Below are 23968 nucleotides of genomic sequence, written 5' to 3' on the forward strand. Positions count from 1 at the left end.
ATTTTATGCCATATAAATGTCTGGTATTACATAACTACTCTGCTTACACTGCAATTAGAAATCACTAACTTATATTCAATATTTGTGGTCAGCACACTGGAGGAGCGTCTCCGCCTAGCTTTGCCCCCTCCCCTCCAAACGGAAATAACAAACGACCAGTGTATTTATCTCCTTTTATCTCTATTAAATCCCAAAACAAACCAGCCAACATTTGTTTAAAGGCAACAATCATCTCCTAAACAAACTTAACAGGCTGTTAATTAGGGGAACAAACTCTACAAACTGACCTGAACCATTAGAAATGTTTTCTATTTATTCCTTACTGTATTCCCATTTACAGAGGGAAGTTTCATTGTACAAACAATTAAATCAAACATTGGATTCAAATCAGAGTTGCTGACTTAATTTGGGAAACAACCGATAAGAAAAACGCTGATTAAATCGTGAATTCCATTTCCCTGAAAGCCTGTTCATGGCCAAATTGGAGTGGTGTGTAAGCACAGCTAAGTTGAGCACTCTTCTGAACCAAAACATGAAAGGTCAAAAATCATATGCCACAGTATTCATGAGTAAATTTGAACATCAAATCAGTACACTGTGTGCTCTGAAATAACTCTTTTTCAGTGTCAAGTTACCTTTTCTGTGACAATTTTTCAGTAATTTACAGTTCTTTCAGCTGAAACTTTGTATTTTCCTATTTTCTGTTCCAGTTTTTGAAATACAGTTTCTTGTTCAACTTGTCAACACGGCAAGTGTGTATTGTCTGATGTTCAACATGTTGAAAAATGAATTTTATTTTCATGAACTTTTTCTATCATTATAAAATGCAGACTATAAACACAATTTACATGTTCACCAGAACAATGCTTTTATGAAGAAAAGGAACTTGTTTCGAAGAACAAATATTACACAAAACGTTATCAAGAAAGTACAGTATTAGCTTTTGTCCCTGCAAGAAAGATTCCATTGTCCAATGAATTATGTCTTTAGTATCAAGATACACTCAAAGATTGTGATTAGCTATGCCAACTGCCCTTATCGTAGTTATATCGCACACGATGAACTTTTTTGTAACAGTGCAGTAAATTAATTGCTGAGGGGTTACCGGTGCAGCTAACTATTTGATAAAGACAGATAAAGACAAATCGCTGCTCAGTATTTCATTATTTCTCGAAATCATTAGCAATTTTCCCCTGGGGGGGATGAGAGAAACATCCTTAATCGAATGTAACCTTCCTTCTTTCTTGGAAAATCAAGACGACTTTACGTTAGTACTTCTGATGTCACGCGGAATTGAATGAGTGGATTTGAATGAATGGCAACAGACACCACCAAGAGTGAAAAATTATGATAAAATCAATAGTCTGGACCGAGGTGAGCATGACTGTGTGATTCGACGGCAACACGAGAGAAAGGAACCGACATCTCTGCTGACGTCAAAAAGTATTCAATCACAGTGTTTGTTGATGTTTTACCGAATTTGCATGACTATAGCTCCACGGGAGCCGCATAAAAGACCACACACTGGTCTGCCAAAGTCCCCACTGAGGCTTACGTCACTCTTCAAAACAAAACTGGATACTGTTCTCCAAGAGGGTATGCGTTGAAGAGGTGCATGTACGCAATAAATGTGATTGGGTGAAAGTTCTTGAGTAGATATCAACAGACTCATAAATGTGGTTCACTCGAACCACATACGCTGTCTCTGTCTAAGGTCAGACACACCTGAAGCCTTGCACATATCTACATTAAGAGAAGGCATTGTACATATATTTGAAAGTTGGCATGTACATGTACTGAGATTCACAAAATTTGAAAGAAAGTGAAATAGTGTAATGGTACTTGTCGTACTAGCACTAGTTGTAGTTACTAACTGTCATCTGATGGTGGTACTTGTAGCTGTGGTGGTGTTAGTGGCGCCGTGATGACTTATGATATGATATCGTTCAAGCCAACCTTCACAATTTTCACTGAAAGATTTGCATCAAAATTTCCTTCATTGATGTAACATCATTGTAAATATATTTCTAAACCAGACAACTAGAACTGCAGGCAACACTGCAGGTCGTTTTCAGATTCAGATTTTGAAGTTTTGAACACTTCCATAGAACAAAACTGCTTGAGATTCACTCTCCCTGCCCAGAGGAATATGATTCTTCCTACAATAACAACAAATTTCCTGGGACTCTGTGACTTATCCCTGTGGCAGAGATGAGTCAACAACAAAAAGGATAAAATACATGTAAACTTTGACAATGCTCTTATCACACCCACATGTATATAACACAATGTCGTCGCAAAGACAGAGTCACTTTGACAGAAGTCACAGGCAAAACTGGAAGGACAAAAGCACATCATCTGGAAAGTGTTGATCAAAGGCAAAGCTTCTACTGAATTTTACCAACCTTCTTTGAATTAATTTCAATTGACTACAAATATCGTAAATATTGAATATTGTGGGTTGAGCTACGTTGAAAATATTGAGTATAAAAATCCACCCACATGAAAAGTGAAATAATTTATGACCAAACAAGTCATATATTATAAGTTGCAGCAAATAACTCCTCCAAAGTGAATAACCCTTCTTTCTCAATGTGATTTCAATAAAACATTTCAGGCCTTGACCTTTAACCTGTAGACCCTTTTTTCTCCCACAATGCTCTGAGTTACTTTGCGTCCTAGGCAGCTGTGTGGATGCTTTGTGTCCGTTACATAAGATTATAGGATCTGAAAGAAAAGAAACAATTCCCAAACACAATCCACCCTTTTTTCCAACTACTGAGAAAAGAAAATTACCAAGGTTGGTTACACCACTTGAATTCCGAATAGAAGGTTGCCCGATGCTTTTTCCTTTTTTCAGAATTACAAAAAAGAAGATCCAAACTGAAACCCTCTTATTTGCTTCTTAATGCTTCCTTTTATGCCTGAAACACTCATTAGTAGTTTGTGGCCAATGCTTATTTTCACAATCACAACAGAACCGCCTGAGCATAAACCGGTGGTGCACCTATCTCTAGTCAGACTGGCCATGCCGTTAATAACAGTCTGCCGGGAAAGAATGGTTTGCCTGTTGGCTTCAACAAAGCTTTCTTTGACCCTGTGCTGCTCTGGACCTCCATTCATCCCTACCAGGAGAGAGAAGCAGCCCGGGTCTCTCTCTCTCACGGCATCAGCACAACAAGAGCCGAGAAACATCACCTAGAAAGGCAGCCCTGGGTTCAGTCACAGTACACTTCTTTTCAAGGTCTCTGCAAAACCACTGGCCGACAAAAGACTGAGCTGAATTCTGAAAGCTGTGTGCGATGCATGACAAAAACTTTTTTTTTCCAATTCTCATGCTTTTCTCTTAGCCAGACTTCTGGTCGATTTTCCCCTTACAAATTTTAAATCAATTCAATTTTGCCTGGGGATAGAGAGATGAAGCATAATCATACCAATACACTGTCAAACAGCTAACTGACACATAATTACCTTTACCTTTCTCTGACAAACCGGCACAACTTCACCCCTAGTAATTAAATACTCTACATAAGAGATACCAGAGACTTTAAAAAAAGTCAGTGTGATGACAGTTTAGGGTTAATGTGCTTTGCAAACACAGACTGTAAGATGTACAGCTGTGTGCTCCTACCAGCCCAAACTTTCCAACACTTCATGCTTGATTAGTTTGATCAATAGTGCTACTTTGGCCCCCAGATGTGCTCCTTTGGTGTTCAGCGACCAGGCACAGCTACTGGACTTTGCTGTGGACTGCACAAAGTCTGAGCCCCTACGTTCTGTACGCCTTACATGCCAGAAACACTGGGTCCAATTTTTCTCATGAAAACTATTTGGTTTTCTTAGGGGGCCCTTCAATAACTTTGCAAAGGACTGGACCCCCTTAGATTATGTTGATTTGCAAAATTGTTCAGTGTGGGCCCAGTATTCTTCAGTCTTGATGGACCACTACGACCTTTCACCCCCACTTTCCTGTGTAGAGGTCCAACCTAGTTGTGGAAAATAATCAGGTTGTGTCAAAATTTGGGTGTGACAGGGGTGAACGACCCCACATAGACTGACTGGGAGAGACAGAATGCGAGGGGGTATGAGGCATTCCAAATGCACATGGCTTCCAAGCAACCTTCAAATGCAGACCTGTCAGACAGTCTCTGTACAGCAATATATTAAACACTGGAGAGTTTTCACAACCGTGTAAGTGACATTGTGTAATCATTAACTGTGATATTTCACACTTCAGAAAAGTATCAAAGTTTAACACTATACAAGCTCAAGCTTGGGAAAATGATTTTCCCAGAATTTTAGATCAGCTACATAATTTACTTGCAGACAACTATGTGAAGCCCAAATCACCACCCATCTACTCCTACATGAGAGAACAAGGTCCGGTGCCGTATTCTCCCTGGCGGGCATACCGTATAAATTTTCCACAAAGTATGGTAGCAAATTTATCACCATGTAGAGGTGACACCCACTATTTGCATCACAAGAGGGCCGAGCGTTTGAGGTGCTTGACACTGAGACGCCGGCCGAATACCGCCGGATAAAGGAGAAAAAAAGGAGCAGAAGAGAACTGGAGGGCAAGCAGCTGAGGCTGACAGATGTCCTGACTTCACCAGATCACCACTCCGTTTGTAAGACGGACAGACCTTGGGCTTGGGTTTTGTTTGTTGTGACGACTGCCTTCCAATATTTACAATCAACAGTCAGGCAAACCCATGCCGGTGTCTCCTCTGATCTGCGATTACTTGTTCAATAATCAGATCTGTGCTACCACTGGGCAACCACGATCACCCTCAAACTGAATTCATCTTATTTGGGAAATGGTTTTAGATGTAATCTTTCATGTCACGAATGTTACAACTTAACACTAAAATGAAGGAGAGAAATACACAACTTAATCAACACCAAATGCTGTAAAGTGTCTGAAATGTGTACTACAACACCTAATATTTCCTCTACATAATGGCCAAGAATTTTTCCAAACCAGTGACAACAGCCTTCGGGCAAGCAAGATAAACTTTTATGTCCTATGTCTTTTATTTTATGTCCCAACATTGTTGTGATTAAAAGACTGTCAACCCTTTTTTTCCTGCTTACAGTTAACATAGAATGCGCCTCGGGGACAGATTTTTGTACTCTCAAACTTTCCTATTTCTTTTCTGATCTACCACTTGTGGGGTCGGGGAGCGTTCATTTTGACACTCTTTAAGTCAGAAAAATTTTCACTGTCATAGGTTTTTTGAAAATCAAAATGTATATTTTGCTCCATTGAGTTACCGCAGGGATGGCAGCCATATTTAATTTCAGACATCAGTAAATGTTAGGCAATTTGTTTCTCTAGTACCAATATTTGCACACTGATTTTCCTTCTTGACTTTGAAAGTGAATGGTTGTTAGATTTCTTGAGGAAAATTTCAGCAAAAGTTTAAGTCTCTCACTTTCAAGGCACATACTCCTTACCTGTAAAACTCTGAATAATCCATGATGAATCTGCTACAGAAATCTGTATCAGTACATATATGTACATGTAATTCCCAAACCAAAATAAACTTAACCTGGTCCAAACCAAAGTTAAAGTCTCTGCCACTCAAATTGGGGGAAACAAAGCCTTCTCTCTGAAAAATTAGTATACATATGGTCATGATATCAATGACAAAACTTGGACCTTCTTCAAGATCAGGAATGGCAACTCATCCTAGGTAGACTCTAGTTATGAAGTTTAACTTGGTCAACGCTATGGATTTCGGCGGCCTACACACGGTGGTAGAATTATACACAGCAAAGGAGGGACAGGTTTGCCACCAGGTTGATGCTCAATGAAACTAAAACTTTATCATTTACCCAACCCTAGAAAATCAGAGTGTACCTTTTTAGTTCAGCCTGCTCGACAAAGAAGAAAACCATCAAACTTGATTAACTTGCATATTTGTACTTGAAAACAAGCAAGCCACTGGGCCTTCATTTTGATGAGTAAAGAACATTAAAATCATCGTGAAACGCGATTCAGAACCGTATTCAAGGCGTTGTTTTTGAAGCCCCAGGGTTGTTTGTGCTCCACTCGGGCCACAAAGAGCAACGATGGCGACGGTAAACTACAACCAATGTCTCAATCAGCGATCTCAATTAGCCCTGTGCTCTTTCTTACCACAACAATGACAAACAGTGGCTCACAATAATTGAGAGGCAAAAGACGGTTCTCGGGACAAAGTAGGAACCTCTTGAAAAGTTAATACATGTATGGGATTTTTCAACAAACCGGACTTTTCCTGAGAAGACTAAAGATTACACAGCAGATCAGAGAGTCGGAGAACAATGCCATAGCAAAATGGTTTATCCCTGTAAAGAGCATACAGGGCTTTCAATTTGACAGAAAAATTTAGCCAAGACCGGAAAATATTTATGAAAGACGCTATTTCTCTACGCTTAACAGATTAATTCTTTTAGGAAGTTTTATGTTAAGAAGATGCGGGCAATCCCATTCCTAGTACCACTAGCTGTAACCACTCCCTTCCGACAGAGATCACAGGACTCAATGGATGTTGTGGTGGAATACCGGATGTCACCAGTGCATTCTGTATGACCCGGAAAATGACCCTTTGTAAAGGAGACGTCTCAGTCTCACCATAGAAGAAGACAGGGCACTTCACAAATCCTATCAGAGTCGGCAGAAACAAGAACATACATGTCACCACACCTATAAACACTTCCTGAACAACCAGGGCAGAAAGTCATGTGAAAAGACGTCATCAAACGCTACACTTGTGACTTGAGTAAACAGACTGCTTCATTTTAGACTAAAGAAAGGCAATCTCTGTGATACAGCATTTCCAGGTACTTGTTGCAGCCTTCTCAAGATAAAAACCTATGCCGGTCCCAAAGCGGAGGGGATGGTACTACATTCCACATGGCTTTAAAAGAGCGATGATGCAATGCAGATATGCTGACCAGTGACTTTACGAGGCGAGGCGTACCTCTCTGGTATTGAGAGTGGATTAGCGAGAAAGTGATAGGCATTCATTGTTCTGCAAAGAAGTTTTTTAATAAGATATTTTTAATGAGATTTTCTGTTTGGCATCTGTCAGTAATGCTGCCATTCATGGAATGATAGACTATTTTTACAGCTTGATAACAGGACAAATGGAATATAAATTGAACTGTCATGACTGACAAGATTGCATTCTCCAACATTTCTCCCTTCAATAACCCTCACCCACCCCCTCTTATTGATGATGCAATGTATCAAAATACAACATGGTGGAAACTGAAAAGTTTATGACACATATCAGGTACTTATGTTTTCCCATTTGCTTCCATATTTGCAGATACTTTGACATCAGCGACAGCCAAACTCTGTCCATTTTGCCTGTTTCAGAACATTTGCACTTATATAACTTGGACGGTTCTGGTGTAAAAATTACACATCAAAGCTAATCATCGCTACTGATCATCAGCTACTGGTTGATGACCACACACCAACTAAGTCAAATGAATTTTTTTCAAAACAATTTTCCTATCCGAAGCCGACCATCCATGATGACAAGTCCTGTTATGTCAACTTGTTTATTAATATATATTTCTCTAATTAAATTAGATGAAATACTTGCATAAATTATCATAACATAGACAGGGAATAAGAAGATCAGATAGTACAGCACATTTTAACACATAGGTGCTAATTGCATGGGCCACCCTCGTTTTGGAAGGGAATTCATTAATTGTCGCCCTTACTCCTTACACTAAATCAATGATAGCTTCAGAAGCCAGGCAATGGCTTTTTAATTGGCACCCATTTCTGGGCTGTGTGTGTTAATTGCAGGGTTTTATTACAACCCGCTTGCCTGTTGAATGAGACAGCTGTCAATTTATCCCCTCAATGCAAAACTACTGTTGCTAGCTGTAACCATTGTGGAAATTTAAATCAGCTCCTACCCTATACGCACAAAATTGGAGCCTCCTTTTCAAGTCTTTCTTTACCTTTTCTATTTTACATATTCCCCAATTCCCATAACAATAACACACATTCTTCAATTTGACTTCAATGCGGAGTCACTTTCACTGCTACACATGCCATTATCTTGAACTGTACTCACAGAGAAAAAAGTCTTCAATTTTTATACAATTTTGCGATAATCACTGGTTCTTCGTCTGTAAATAGAATGGCAGAATACACATCATAAAGCTACATCTGATAACACTTAGTATGGAAAACCAGCAATAGCTATCAATTGTAAGTGGGCACTTCATGACAGTACACCTTTGTGCTGATATACATTCACTGAAATCAATCCACTGCTACACATATGTTGCCTGTGTTGTAGACATCATGTATGGCTGTATATCAAAATTAAGATCCGATGTAATATCAGTCTTGTGAACCATACCAAACCTGTTAGAACTGTAAATCTGCATGAGTCAGCATCAAAATTCCGTCACTTCAAAACCGGGAGCATCAAAATTCCATCACTTGAAAACTGGGATTGTTATGTCCCTATTGAGCTGACGTATATATTAACACAGTATATGGTAGCCTGATGGTTGTACACACGTGTTGCCACTTTAATATCGGACCATATTACAATATTACCATAAAAACATTCAATCTCCACAAAATTATGCTCCCGATCAGCAAAACACACACTATAAAACCTAGTCCCCACAGCCACTGCAAGTGACCTAGAAACTTCAATTTACTTCCAATGTTCCATGCCTTATTTGTTGATTTTAATAAAAAAAAAAAATGATCATACATGTACTATATTTGTGATAATGAACTTGTGTTTATTCGTTTTGTTCACACCATACATTGTACCACAAACATGCCACTGGAGGCACCAATTTTCCATATGCCGAAACCTTTTACTGCTTCAACCTGTATAGGATCATAGAATGTGCCAGCCCTTACTGTCACTGACTCTCCTCATATTTCATTCACTCTATTCCAGGTGGGGAAGCAAACTACCTGATACCTTTTACACCTCTATATGAAGCTACAGAAGCATAGCTACAGATTTTCAGTAAAATAGACCTAAAAGAGAGGGATTTATTGCTTATAAACACTGTGAGCTGCCAAAAAAAATAATTTTCTATAATTTACCAAAGTATATTAACATTCCAGCTATTTAAGTTCACTGTTTTGCCCTAAAAGATTTGGTTTTAACCCAGCAATATTCTCAACCACGGGCCATCCGGGTACTTGTAGGTTCTTACGTCATTTTTGCGTCATAGCGTGGTAAATACACATCAGTGAAGTTTGGAATATTCAAACCACCAAAGAAATCTTCAAAGTTTCAACATACATACAACTTTTAGTTCTGCTTTTTTCCCCACAATTTCTTTATCACCCACTCTTTTCTATCATTCCATCTCTCATTCACCTCGCTCACGTGTGTTTCACCTGCTGACGTCACTCCGCGGTCAAGAATTTGCGTAGACATCTGAAAAGGGGATAGGGAAGTACAGAGAGCCAGAACAAAAGCCCAAATGTACAATTTGCAAGCTAAACGTCCACGTTGAGAGTAAATGGCTTAGGAACAGTTCATGAAAAGCAGTTGATAAATGTAAAAAGATATAGATACCAGCATACCACTATTTTAGAAGATATTTACTTTTGATAAGCATGGACTTCTACACTTGTCACACACTCTGACACCAGTCCTCCTGTGATCACTTTACAAGAAAACTCAAGCTGACACTGACAAAAATCAACTATTAAACATGACAAAACTAATCAGATGCGAACAACACTTTTTAAGAGCTAGTAAATTACCAGCACCCTGTACTAAATATTGCATGTTTTATACCAATTGTTAATGTCCATCACACATAAAAGAGATTATTTCAAACTTTGACATATCGCATTTGCCATAAATTTACAATATATCTTCTTATACGTGTTTGCCACCTATATCCCTGAAAAGTGGGTTACAAGCCACTCTTCTATCTTTATATGAAATTTACAAGGTCAATTACATGACCATAACATGGAAGCTATTTGTAATTTGTTGTCGCATGTGCGGAAGTTGTTGCAGTTCTAATGTTGGTCGATGAACTGATCTCTGATTTCAGAATCAGTGTTCTACAGGAAGACAGGGCCAAAACTGTCAGGCTGTGAGTTTCCCTAAACAACCCACTCATTCTCACAGATATATGTCAAATGCAGGGTGGGAGGGCCATAAACCCAGTTCACACTGTGGCAATGGCCTGGAATGTGTTCGAAAGCAAGTTAAAACATGCCCTAAAACAATGGAAATAGAATTAATATGAGAATGTGAAATTGCATAACAATGAAATGACAGAGAAGCAACAGAGTGGGCCATTTAACAATGGCTAATAAGCATTACTTCGCCCACTGCACACCAAAAAAGCAAACATCTGCATAGAGCAAGAAATGGGACCCTGCCACTTGGATGAGGCTCAGTGACAGTGATATCCACCGACACCCCCATCTGCCTGAAAGTTTATCCTCCGGAGTTCCATAGCTGAGAACACTAATCACAATGTTCAAAATCCTGATCAACTGAATGGAATACCTCTGGGTAACTCTAATTCCAGGCTTTGACTGAAGCCCTACACACCTTAGCTGTTCTGTGTGTTTTTATCCCACAGCACTACAACTGCACTTCAACTTCCCACATCACAAAACAGACAATGTCACAAGTTTTTCATGAGCTCACATCAACTATTGTGCCCTACACAAACTCAAGTTAGCCCTGAGATCTTCTGTAATCCACGCCGAATTCTTAAATTTCCAAGTTAGACGGTTCAGTGGGTCTACACTGATTTGAGCCAAGTTCTTCTTATTATTCTCCTTCCCATGAAGAAAAATTCTGCAGGCAGGGGATCAGGCCCTGTCACAGGGTTAGGAAACATGCATGTGTACACACTGTGTGTTGGAAGGGGTCAACTGCTTTTAAACGCCGCTCAAAAGAAAGAGTGCTGGGTTAGATTTCACACATCCTTAAGTGGATATGAGATGCGTGGGGGTCTCTATAGCACTGGACTGTTGCTGTTTTTACCCATTGTGTAATAAACAGTCCGAGCTGAGAGGTATGTCGATGGTATAAATATTCAACGCAAATGACAGGTCGTACTCGTCGCACATTTCAGTTGTTGCCCTAAACATAAAGAAGAAGAGATTAATTCATAACACTACGAACGGCCGTGAGTGGGGCGAAGGGCGATGAAAGCCGGCCAACCAGCAAAACCAAGCCCACACGTCCCGGTTCCGCCAAAAGTACTGCTACGGGCTTCACAAGTAATCGCTAACTTGGTTTCCTTTCACGCAAGAGTGAAAATCATTTCGGAAAACAAGCGCCCAATTACTCGAACAGCGTGTTATGTTTACGTTTGAGACGTCTCCTTTTGCTGGTCGTTCGCTTTTCAACCCCATTCTGAACAGCTGGCCGGTCTTTTCGGCCACGTTACTAGTGATCAACAACATCATATGGGCACTTACTTGTCGAACTCCGCATTGTCCTGTTCACATCTTGAATCGGACACCTTCTTCCAACTCTTCCCATGCTTGCAAGTTGTGAGGAGAATAATGTCTTGTCCATTGTTTATATGGTATAAGGCATTTCTTGTTTCGGACCCAATGCCGGTCAAATAGCGTTTTCCTTTGAAAACTAACACATACTTCCTAGCTACTGGAAAATTATTCGTTTGTAGGTCGCCCCGGTTTCCACCTTTACTTGGGTGATCCTTTGGAAACAGTGGTATCGAAATGTCGAAATGCGGCCTAAAATTATGAAAACTAAGGCTGGCTTTTGCTAGCATTGCCTGTTCCATATCAAATCCAAGCTCCAACTCCGTATAATCTGGCCACGTACCGGAGTATAGATTAAATACAATGTGATTTTGCCCATTGTTCCACAGCGGTAGAGACTGTATTTTGTTTTGTACATTTTTCACATAATCAGGGCTGAGATGATCCCGATCTAAGGTATCTATAGAAGGTACGAATATACAGGCTTTCTTGGGATCTGATGTGTAGTACCTCGATTCGCGAATCGAGGACAAAATCTTTTGATAGGCCTCACTAACTTTCTCTCCGTCTTGGGTTGGATACACATAAACTTTGAATTCGTTCTTGCACAATGAAAAATCAAAACATGTTTCCATCCGACACTTACGGTTCTTATAAAGGTTAGTCCTAGCGACCCTCCTCTGTCCGGGGGATATGTGGAGATCTTGGTCATAGTGGACGTCGTCCTGGTCAAGGTATGACCGAAGACCCGAAAGTCGGTTTACATTGTGTATACTGCTATTCTTCACATGAAGTCCAACGTAATAAAATAATACCAGCAACACTCCACTGATGGTCACCAAAATGTAACGCTTCTTGGCCTGCATGGAGAAGACACATCCAGCGCCGAACTGTACCGACACCGATTACAGAGAACTTACGAGAGAAGAAGAAAACGCAAGCTATTTCACGGGGAATTCCACCTCCTTCCGTCCAGTCGCCATTTTGTTCGTCTAACCTAAGCTTACATGTGCGGAAATATGAGTTTCAAGGTTCCCACATTCCAGTAGAGCAATTTCTAAATATTTACAGAGAACAAGAAGACATTCCTGACACGTTGCGCAGTCCTAAATGAAGCTTGGATTTAAGTTGAAAATTTACGCCCTTCAGACAAAATATGCTGAGGGTCAACACGCATGTACAGGATATGCGATCTTCGGGGGCTTTTGAAACTGTGCATATTTAGTGACGTCAGTGAGGGCGGCGCGACCAGACAAACTTTGAGATTGGGTTTGCACTGTTGTTGTGGACAATAGAGACAAACTTTGGGTGAGAAACGTTGAAACCCTTGGACAAAAGCTGGAAAATTCGCCCTCTATACGTTACGGTACTGAGAGGACATCTTTTCTGACCAGTTTACCTTCGCGGCCTCAATGCACCGGCAGGATGATTCACAGTCGACGAGAACTAGGCCATAGGCCTAGGCTATAGCTTTGCGAAAATCAGGGACATTGAGCGGATTTCTGAATGAAAAGAAAACTCCATACCCCTTGCAAGTCTTATTTAAAATTGAAGGATCATAAAATTACCAGGACACTTATCAAACGACCAACTTCGCTCAGTAGTAACCATAGAAACTGTAAATATATGAAAGATACCATGAGGGCGCTCTACACCAACTGGATGTTTTTTTCGATGGAGTCCCGACTTGCAACAGCGCTATTTTTAGTCCGATAACTTAATCAGCTTGGGGAATAGAAACTAAACTTCAATGTATTGACATCACTTCTTTCTGCATACGTCAGTTTCTAATCTAATCAGGCATTTCCCGACTATAGTCTGGGCCCACACCCATCAACTCCTCACTGGGCCACCTGTTGGAATTTTCCAAGTTAGGCCTACAATTTCCCAGCTTCGTGAAATTTAAGGTTCTACACAAGTTACAACCTTGTGTCCGTAACAACTGCAAAATAAAGCAAAAATTCCATGTGTAGTATTTATTTTTCTTTGGGCAGAATAACCTGAGGAATTTTGATAAACACACCTTGTGATAAACACTCCTTGTCAAAAGAGTTGCTATTATGGGCCTTAACTAAACCTCACAATTGAGGAATGATATCTGGTGATATCACTTGCTTCACCTGCCTCACATGTGTAAGTCACGTTTTTTCCCAACGAAGGAGGAAGTTTTTCACTGCGTATGAGTTGCGTGCCGGCGATTCATTCACAAGTCCTTGTCGACCAACTCGGTCTCTCGCCACGTGGATGTAGTGGGTGGTTCGGTTTGGTTTCCCACACTGACAGTGTTTGTCCATCGGCGACTCATGACGGCGTTATGTCACTCTCACCCCTTCCATTCAACGGAGGCAATCCGGATAATTGATAACTTCAACACAAAACAATGCAAAAACAGCGGTACCGATTGCATTAAAATTCGCCTCGGTCAAAATGGATGGAGGGCTTTATTTCTCTCGAGCGGTAGGGATTTTAGTTTTCAGGGGCACAGACCCATGAAATGTAAAGGGGGTGGAAGATCAAGCGAAACTGGGTAGGCTTGCGTAAAGATTCTATTGACACTCTCACAATTCCCAGAAAGCTGCCAAGGATGCAGTTATTGAGAAGTCGAAAGAGTCAGATTGACTAAAAAGCCTACTCGGACGGAGGGGATTTACCAGAGACACTTCTTTGTGTGAACGAATCATTATCACCGTTCTTTTATTGGCTGGCATTTCAGGATATCTGTTGACTGTTGTATCAATACCGAGCTGTAATCGCCTTCACCATTAGGTATTGCGTCAGCGATGCTGACGTCCCTAACACGCCATCGAACGATGCTCTAAACCTATTTCTTACAGGTAACTGACATGCGTGATTCGGACTTTGAAAACTTTTTTCACATATATAGCCTACCATCCCCTTTATGTATGGTCGCGTGAATGTCTGAATTATGAAATTCGAGTAATAGGAAACAAAGTGGTAAAAAATACACTTAAGGTAGTATGTGCCTCGAAAGTGAAAGACTTAAACTTTTGCTCAAACTTTCCTTAATGAAACTTTCAACCATTCTCCTACCAAATCAAAAACAAAAATCAGGGGTCACCGTGCAAAGTTTGGAACTAGCGATACAATTTAATCAACATTTTGCGATATTTGAACTGGCCGCCATCCCGGAGTGAACTCTATGAAGTAAAAATAAAATTCACGATTCAAAAAAAAGTAAGATGTTTAAAGCTTTTCTTTCTCCAAGAGCTTTGAAATGAGTTCCCACGAGTGGTAGATATTTGAGAGTTCGAATATATATATATATATATATATATATATATATATATATATATATATATAATATATATATATATATATATATATATATATACATACTCTTGCGAGGAAACTAGTGGGTACATTAATATAGCCTCAACTATCACAAATATGCAGTGTGATTTCGTCTCAAATAGTACAAAAAGACATACCGTGAGATGGGAGCTAGACAAGAAGACTGACACAAAGAGGGATGGACAGAACGACAAATATGAACAGGCAATGTGATAGGAAAGGTAGTAAATGAAAAAAATGGAAATGAAGGAGTTGCCAGGAAAGAGTCGGAAAAGAACGAAGTTGACAAACACGACGCTGATGTAAGGCGAGGGTGGGTTACGTCACCACCGAAATTCCATGCTCATCCCACGCATCGCCTTGAAAACTTACAACGTCGACTCTTAAATTGCTGTCAAAGCATATAATACAAAAAGTCAATAAGTTCAACGGATAGATTTGACGCTGGCTATTAAAGACTACCCATGCATGCATCACATACTTATATTTTCAAGTTCGAAGAGGAAGATAGAGACCGTAATACCACACGGCACTTTGCTTCCAAAAATACTAGGCCAATGACACATTTCAATCACGAAGTAAATTTTGGACAGGATATTACTGACCGCGTAACCACAGTGGATGGAGGGACTGTGGTGTAACTTTTCGAAGCTAGTTCACTCAATGATGACGTCATTGCTCTGTAAAATAAAAAAAAGAAAGCTATGGAAGGGAGTACCGTAACGAATGTTGAATTTTTGTAGAGGTGTGTTTTCCGACTACAAAGATACACATATCATGACGACTCGCTGAAATCACACTTAGTCGAATACCTATACGGTTTCTCTAGTGCCCTTCAAGCGAAAAAAAAACCCAACGGGCGCACAGACTGGTATAAATTAGTCTCATCTTCATCGATTCAATCCTGTTGACAAACATAAAATATATACATGTACACTATATCTTCCCTGTGATAAAGTCAGCTATAACTTTCAGACCAAAATAATGACTGCTACAGTAAGTTATCAGTGAAATGCTTGTAAGATAATTTTGTCCTAAAGTTGACGATATCAGGATAATTCTAAAACTATCACGAAAAAAGGAAGAATCGCGCCAAAAATGTTCATTTAAGGTAGAGGGCGCATAGGGGGACACCATTCGGGTTATTTTCGATACGTGACTGAGTGGTCACTTGTTTGGTGGACTCGCTTTTGGAGTAACTTAAGTTTTGACTATCTTGTTTTTGTAAAAAACCGAAAAATTAATATTTTTTCTGATAGAGTTGATACAAGCTATATCGTCAATTTGATTTTCAAATATCGATAAACAGGGCCCTAACTTGTAAGCTTACTCTTGATTATGAAAGAGAATGGTGCAAAGTTTATTTGAGGAAAGTTTGAACGAAAGTTTGATAGTTTCAGTTTCTGGGCGCCTATTACTTAAGGGGTTTTGGATTATTTCTTGGTAAGAAGACAAAATCTAGGTGACAATAGGCAAGACCCGCCTCTTTAAGAATTTCCACGAAAGGGGATTCATCATAAACAAACTGGGTAAAGGAAACGTCACCACCCCGCTTTAGTAAGAAGTGGACACACCCAGATCAAATGAAATAACATGGCAAAGAAGGAAAGTGGGAACTGCTGGTTTCATTCATAATACAATGTACATCTTTCCGACGTGTTACCAGCGCGTGTTTCCGTCAGGGAAACCAGAAAGGCAGTGTTGAATGCACGCACAAAGTCGCCTGAGAAAGAATTTGTAGCATGTTTTTAATGCGCGGATTTTTTGTTTCGTATGAGAAGTGAGATTATTTTATTCCATAGACTTACACTGATTTGGTCATTGATTAAAAATACTGCTCTCATCCTGCCTCCAAATACGGACAAGTATGTCGGTCAGTTACGTATAAGTTTTTTCTGGAATGTCTTGTGCCATGCACTTGAGTGTTTAATACATTGTGACGAATAGTGGGGCTGTGATGGGTCATTGTCAATTAAGTGACCACTGACATGGGTATCCTCCTTGTGCATCAGTTGCGAAAATGTTCATGACTGTATCAGTCGAATCTTTTGTTGTATTTTCTATTCATTTTGTAAAAATACAGTATCTCGTTCTACTCCCCGAATCATGTCTTAATGCCCCAATTTCCATGGCTATTCATCTTATTGGCGCAACCTGTAATATCCGAAGTTGACAAATTGTTTTTGTTTTGTTTTTTTCGGACTAGAACTCCTTTGTCAACAACTTACAACATTGCATATTGTACACACTGCGTTGATTTAGCAAAGCTAGCGCTTGGTATTTTAACATTCTGAAGGAGCAGAATTATATATTTGTTTTACAGAATGCCAAAACTGAAATATCATCAAGAGCTAAGAATGTTGACGTTGCTCGAAAAATGCCTGGGCTTTTTATCATGATTGTTAAGGTAGAACGCGCCTCGGTGACAGATAGTCGCGTCGGCCTCACAAATTTCTACAATTCTTCTCTGATCTACCACTTGTGGGGGTTCATTTTAAAGCTCTTGGAGAAAGAAAAACTTTCACCGGCTTAGTTTTTCGAAAATCGCAAATTAAATTTTCCCCATAGAGTTAACACCGGAATGGCGGTCATTTTAAATTTCAAATATTGCAAAATGTTGGGTAATTTGTTTTGCTAATTGCAATCTTTGCACGGTGACCCCCGATTTTTATTGTTGATTTGGTAAGAGAATGGTTTTTAAAGTTTCATACAGGAAAGTTTGAACAAAAGTTTAAGTCTTTAAGGTTAACTATCGAGGCGCATACTACCTACAGGCACCGAGGGGCACTGGTGAGCGTCGTTGTATTTTTTGTTTTGTTTTGTTTTGCCGGCGCTCGGCTTCATCAGTGTTGTCAACCTTCAGTCGTACAAACACTTACTACTCATGCCATTGATCTCTCACTTGAACACATGTCTACCATTACATGGTATTAATGTAAAACCAGTCTGGCTTTCTGAAAAATGATGTTCGCCTAGCAAAGTTGCGAGGAAGATGTGAAAAGTCCACTCCTCCAGAGAGCATTTGAATGACAAACTCAGTATGAAGTCCCGGGATTCTATCAGATGCAAGGATTTATCTTATTGTAAATTCTATGCCTAGTGTAAGAAGCTGCGTAAAGGAATGTCAACGGTTTTAAAACACAAAGTTGCTGCAATATTATCATCCATATGATATTACGTGGCAAAGTTGGAAAAGCACAATTTATACAGGCTCTGCTGAAGGCAGTATGCGCCTCGGTAGTAAAAGACTAAACTTTCGCTCAAAGTTTCCTCAAGGAATCTTTCAACCGCTCACTTTCAAAATCAGGAATAAAAATTGGGGACCATCGTGCAATTTTTGGTACTAGAGAAACAAATTTGGAGAAATTTTCGATTGTCGAAAAACTAAGACGGTGAAAATTCTATTACACCAAGATCCCCAACAAGTGGTAGATCAGAAAAGAATTGGTAACGTTTGAGAGTCCTGATATATGTCCCCGAGGAGCATTCTACCTTTGAATGAACACAAAATTTTGCCATGTTTCGTGGCTTAATAATTCGATACTGAAAGTTTGAAGTCTAAATAACAGATTGTAGCTGAGGTATTACTAACGCCTTCAATGGTTACAGCTGAATGTAACACTGTGCTCCTTCCAGTCATTGCCTACACAGGGCTGACTCAGCATTGCCGAGTCACAATACTTTCCAGAAATGACGCAACGGGAATGACGATGACTCCTCGTATCATGAGGAACAAAAGCTACGGCTACTGTGTCAGAAGTCACCCGTGTAAGGTCACTCTTATCGCGGTCATATCGCAATTAGCGTTGACATTTGTAATTTAAAGCTCCCTATCTGATTAGATATGTTTGTTTACGTGTAACTATGGCCACAGCCAATTCTTCCGTAATCACCGGCCGTTACCGTTCCGGGGGCGACTCAGCGTTATAGGAAAACTTTTTATCTTTTGCGACGTTGCAAATGTAGCACGCCCACGTCATCAAATATTGCGTCTGTGTCGAAAGATATGTATTTAAATCGGTATTGTTGAAATGAACCCAACATGGAATCTTTTCATTGGTTGATAAGTTTACAAATCACGTCGTTCTCCAAGCCTACATTCCGATCTGTCGCTCTTTATTTTAAACATAATGTTCTCTCTCTCTCTCTCTCTCTCTCTCTCTCTCTCTCTCTCTCTCTCTCTCTCTCTCTCTCTCTCTCTCTCTCTCTCTCTGCCACCTATTTCTTTTTTTTCCTTGCCTCCCCCTTCTCCTCGTACTTTCCTCTTTTCTCTCCCTCCACCTCCTCCTGTCTGTCGGTCTCTATCTGTCAGTGTGTCTCTGTTCTGACCGTTCGACAATCATTCCTCACATCCATACGGAATCATATTGAAAACTAAGCCATATATAAAGTTAGCACTTTTCATGGGGCGGACGGACGGACAGACCGACAGAAAAAGATACAGACAGGTTGTCTCAAAACGTTTGTATGCTAAGTTTCATTTATCGACCAACCACCTATATTGTTTCTCCCAAAAAGTTCCAAATTTCAATGTCTTTGTATGCATATTACAGTCATGGATGGATTAGGAAACGGGCGGCCGGCGGGGTTGATGGACACACGAACGATGTATTAAAGTACGTGGCGGGTTAGGGACTGGTCAGTTTCTTCGGCCTGGGGGAGGGGGGCGGTGGATTATTTTTGCCGACGTCAAAAAGTGGCTGACCCCCCCCATTCCAAATTTTGAAAACAGGGTGACCCCCCTATTCCAAATTTCAAAAACAGGGTGACCCCCCGGCGCCGATATATATATATATATATATATATATATATATATATATATATATATATATATATATATATATATATATATATATATATATATATAATATATATAAATTATATTTTACATTTTACATATATTCATATTTTAAATAGTCATTCTATGTTTTAATGAAATTGTTGACATGTCAGTTGTAAGATAGGAATTTCAAAGTGTCAGTCTTAAAGTTTGAATATAGTATTACTACATTTTGAATGAGCTGTATTTTGAATGAGCTGTGAATGTATTTCACACTTTCTATGCTTAACTAGATGTCCTGAACTGTTGTACAGAAATGGATGACAATCATTAATATCAAAGAGGAAAAGCAGTGAATCAAAAACTTTGATGGGTGTTAAGACTTGCCAACCATCCAATTAAATCTCCTGAGGAGCCATAGAGAGCTTTTTTAGCCAAATCTGATGTGTACAGTGTCTGAGAGGACCTTCTCTTGTAACATTGAAACCATAAAAGCACAGCTAATAATGACAAAAACTGCCTGTTTTAACTGTTATTTTGTTCATAAAAAAGCATCTTTCTACAGAAAACCTGTGTCACAAAGGAAAATAATTGCATCAATGAGAAGGAAAGATATCTTGTCATTTTTCTATCCCTAAAATAAGTCACTGTATCAAATATATATTGTGAAATATTTGTGCATGTTGCTTTCTCATACTGAATTCTCATAGAGAGAACAGAAAAGTATCAGGAATTTGTCATCCTTTTCATATGAAATGCAGATTTCATAATGGTACACTTTCACTAGTCAAACATCAAGATATCTCTGATTTATTTAAGTATTGCGCCCGAAGGGCGCGCCCGAAAAATTTGAAACATCCTGATATCTCTGATATATATGCCTTGTATATTAAAGTCATGCACCTGAAGGGCATGCTGAAAAATGTCTGATATATTAAAGTAATGAGCTTGAAGAGCACGCTGAAAATATTGAACATACAGATATCTCTGATGTATGTATGCTTGATATGTTAAAGTTGGGCGTGCTGAAAAATATGACTGATTATTAAAGTTACGCGCCCGAAGGGCGCGCCGAAAAATACAACTCAATGATGAAATTTGTGGCTGACACTAGCATTTATAGGCAATGATGAGCCTGTTTCAAAATTCAAAACACACTGACCCCCCCTATTGGGCATTTCAAAAACCCTATCACCAAAGTCAAAAACAGGGTGACCCCCCCATGAATCCACCGCCCCCCCCCAGGCTGAAGAACTGACCAGTCCCTTATACAGACGTATAATTAGTTTTTTTGCGTGATAAAGGAAGGAGAACTAAGATGTTCAAAATCTATGTAACAATCTATAATGATGAAGTAAGTATGGAGTTGCTTCTATTTGCATGTCAATAATTTCATCTAATTTTAGAGACGAATGAATGGTAAAAAGTAGTGCATGCCCTGTCCACACTTTTTTCAGTTGACTGAGTGGACGAAGACAGAGCGGGTGAAATTATATCATGTCTTTGTTGGTGCTTGACGTTTGGTTTCGAGGTTGCCCGCCAGGACACTTTATATAAGCTGACTTGAAATGACAAAATGCTCACCAAGGAGGTCCAAAATAGATTGAATGAGTGCCTATTCATGCAACGCTGAACTTGTCTGTCAAATTCAACTTGACTGGTTGTGTAATACTCCGTCGAAGCTCGGAAAATCCTCACTCCTATATTGGCTTTCCATTGCGTTATTGATACTAGGAATATGAAAATGCTAATATTTAGTTTTTAGTCAATCTTAACTTGTATTCTTTTTTTCACAAATTACTTCAGGACCAATGGCACAGCTTGAAACTTAATGCACTGACACTGGGTGGCATTAAGCCCGGTGAAATCCAGCCCGACACAGTTGTAGGTCCCTGGATTGAATAATAAATGATATATGAATAGTCATTGTGTGCAGATTGTCAAGATCTTAGGTTCACATACGCTGAAATAATCACTTCAGAGGTAGTTTTTGTGTCGTCTGATAATCATTATCATCAGCACGATCTGGTTTTTTAGGAACAAAGAACAGACTCGTCCAGCCGAATAACTCGGATCGATCGACCCTCCCCGCGCTCATGACAAAAGCTCTGCAGTTCTTCAGCAGTAAAAGTTAGGATTATCGATCGCTCTTTTACTACCGATGTGCTGTCCTGACGCCGGGAGGCCCACCCGCCGAGATCGTCTGATGGCCCCGCGCGCGGACTTGATTATCAGTTTTGGACAGCCTTTGAGGACAAACCTTGGCGTTGGGGGCGCTGTGTTATTGGTAGTTCCTTGTAGTGAGACTTCTGGTCAATCAATCATGAGGAACATTATCGTCCGCAAGGCTTGGTTAGGTCGGCGTAGCATAGTCTGAAACATCCTTGACTTGCGAAGTTGTAGCAACATGGTATTGCTGACCTTCAAACTTTGCACAACATATGAAGAGCCTACCGAACGTCAAACGTCTGTAAGCGTACGTATAGAGACGTAAAATTGCTCCGGCGAATATGCAGTCACAGGGAAAATACTGGCTAAATATTTCGTAAATGTGGGAAACTACAGTATATCTGTGTTCGAAACATTAAAAATGTATTTTCACAAAGAATATATGTTTACAACAACAATAAAAGAGTTTTTAAGAGTTGTAATGTAAATGTATTTTTGCAGTCTCAGTTTAAAGGAGAGTAGTGAGAATTCTATCATTCCTTGATCCTTGAACTTGGTCGTGACCTAAAAAATTTCATGAAACTGTGAACTATAAGTTTGCTGTCTGTTGCAATGCCGTACGCGTATTTTTGACGTTTATTGATGCCTTTTGGCCGTTAAAAGAAAGCAAAAGTGAGTGTCAGGATTTTCCTGTGAGGATGGAGGAGAATTCAGAAACCGTCAGCATTGCAACTTCTAACACAGAGGGCGCTGTCACACGCGAGGGGCCGTATCTAATACTAAAATGCCAAGATCATGTAGCCTTTTATGCTCGAGGGACCAATCAATGTAGGTGAAAAACACACGCTCAAAGTAAATAACAATCACCTCTTACATCTAGAAAGAGAGGAATTCAAACCGATATCTCCTCCTGGAATTATATTGCCTATGCCTATTAGTATTGTAAATGAAATAGACAGTTATTTATTTATTTATTTATTATCTTATTTATTTATTTATTTATTTATTTATTTGTTTGTTTGTTTGTTTGCTTGTTCATTTATTCATTATTTGATTGTTTAGTTTTTTTATTTGTCTGTTATTTAGTTATTATCAAAGTACAATTAAATTTGAAAAAAAAGAAAAAAAAATTTTAATCCTATGTACCAAATGTGAACATACAACCACATATTTATGACATGCATGAATCGAACCACAGCTGTCATCATTTATATCTAAAATAACTAAAATCGTCAGTATCAATGTTAAGTACCAGTAATGCTACTATGCAAAAATACAATTAATTGTGGTATGAATTTTACCACGTTTCTCTTTCCTAGACAGTACACAGCAGCTTGCAGTGAGCCAGAGCTTCACTATATGCATTGATGAGTGCGGTGAGAACGCAGACTACGACTCCTCGTACACCGTAAGCGAGGAAAGGTCCTAGACAACGCTCAAACGTTTCACCAGACACGTGCATGCGACACTCTCCCTCGACTCAGAGCCTTTGGTTCTTAGCTATCGGTAAAATAATTATTTCGTACCTTGCCACACTGACTACGTCGGTATTTTACTACATAAAAGCCTTGGCACGTGTGATTGTCGACAGTCTAGTCTCTTCCTTTCTGCTCCGTTAGAGTAAGCCAAGCAGAAATATACATAGCTATATTTAACAATCTGTTCCATGTGTACAAAAACACAATTAAGAACGACACGGTAAAGTTTTTTCTGTGTGGGACAATGGGGAAAATTGAGCAATTTTGAAATTCAGTAATTTGCGCTGAGCAAATACAACGCGGAGTGTACTATTAACCAGAGAATGAATTCAGTAAGTAAGTGAGTCAGTGAGTTAGTCAGTCAGTCAGTCAGTCGGTCAGTCAGTCAGTCATGAGTAAGTATTAAACTAAGTAAGTAATCGGTTAATTTGTTTCATTTTTGTTATGCACGTTCCAAAATGAAAACAACACGGCTGATTAGGGATGGACCATTAGATCTTGGGAGGGGGTGATCAAAAACAGAAAAAAAAATTTCAGAGCGGAAAGTTAGGGAAAAAAAAATCTTCAAACTAGTTTGCAAAATAAAAAAATAAATAAATAAGAATACAAATGCGTAACAAAAATCTGCAAAAGTCTTTAAAAAATCTTAAATTATTTTTAGATTTTACCGACAGGAAGCAACTTTCTGTATTTTTAGAACATCCTCCAGGAAATTTTTAATTTCAATTTATACACTTAGAGTGA

The 23968-nt window shown here is 39.4% G+C and overlaps 1 protein-coding gene across 1 annotated transcript in view; it reads right to left on the reverse strand.

Annotated features, from left to right (window-relative positions):
* Positions 1 to 12708, reverse strand: part of LOC139115606 (exostosin-1-like) — a 105603-nt gene extending 92895 nt beyond the window's left edge. Inside the window, exon 1 of the mRNA XM_070677862.1 lies at positions 11456 to 12708. Within this exon, the coding sequence (XP_070533963.1) occupies positions 11456 to 12351 (896 nt within the window). The 5' untranslated portion in view covers positions 12352 to 12708. The remainder of the gene's footprint in view (positions 1 to 11455) is intronic.
* Positions 12709 to 23968: the final 11260 nt, after the last annotated feature.

The sequence above is a fragment of the Ptychodera flava genome, chromosome 17 (genome assembly GCF_041260155.1).
Source record: "Ptychodera flava strain L36383 chromosome 17, AS_Pfla_20210202, whole genome shotgun sequence".
Classification (NCBI taxonomy): domain Eukaryota; kingdom Metazoa; phylum Hemichordata; class Enteropneusta; family Ptychoderidae; genus Ptychodera; species Ptychodera flava.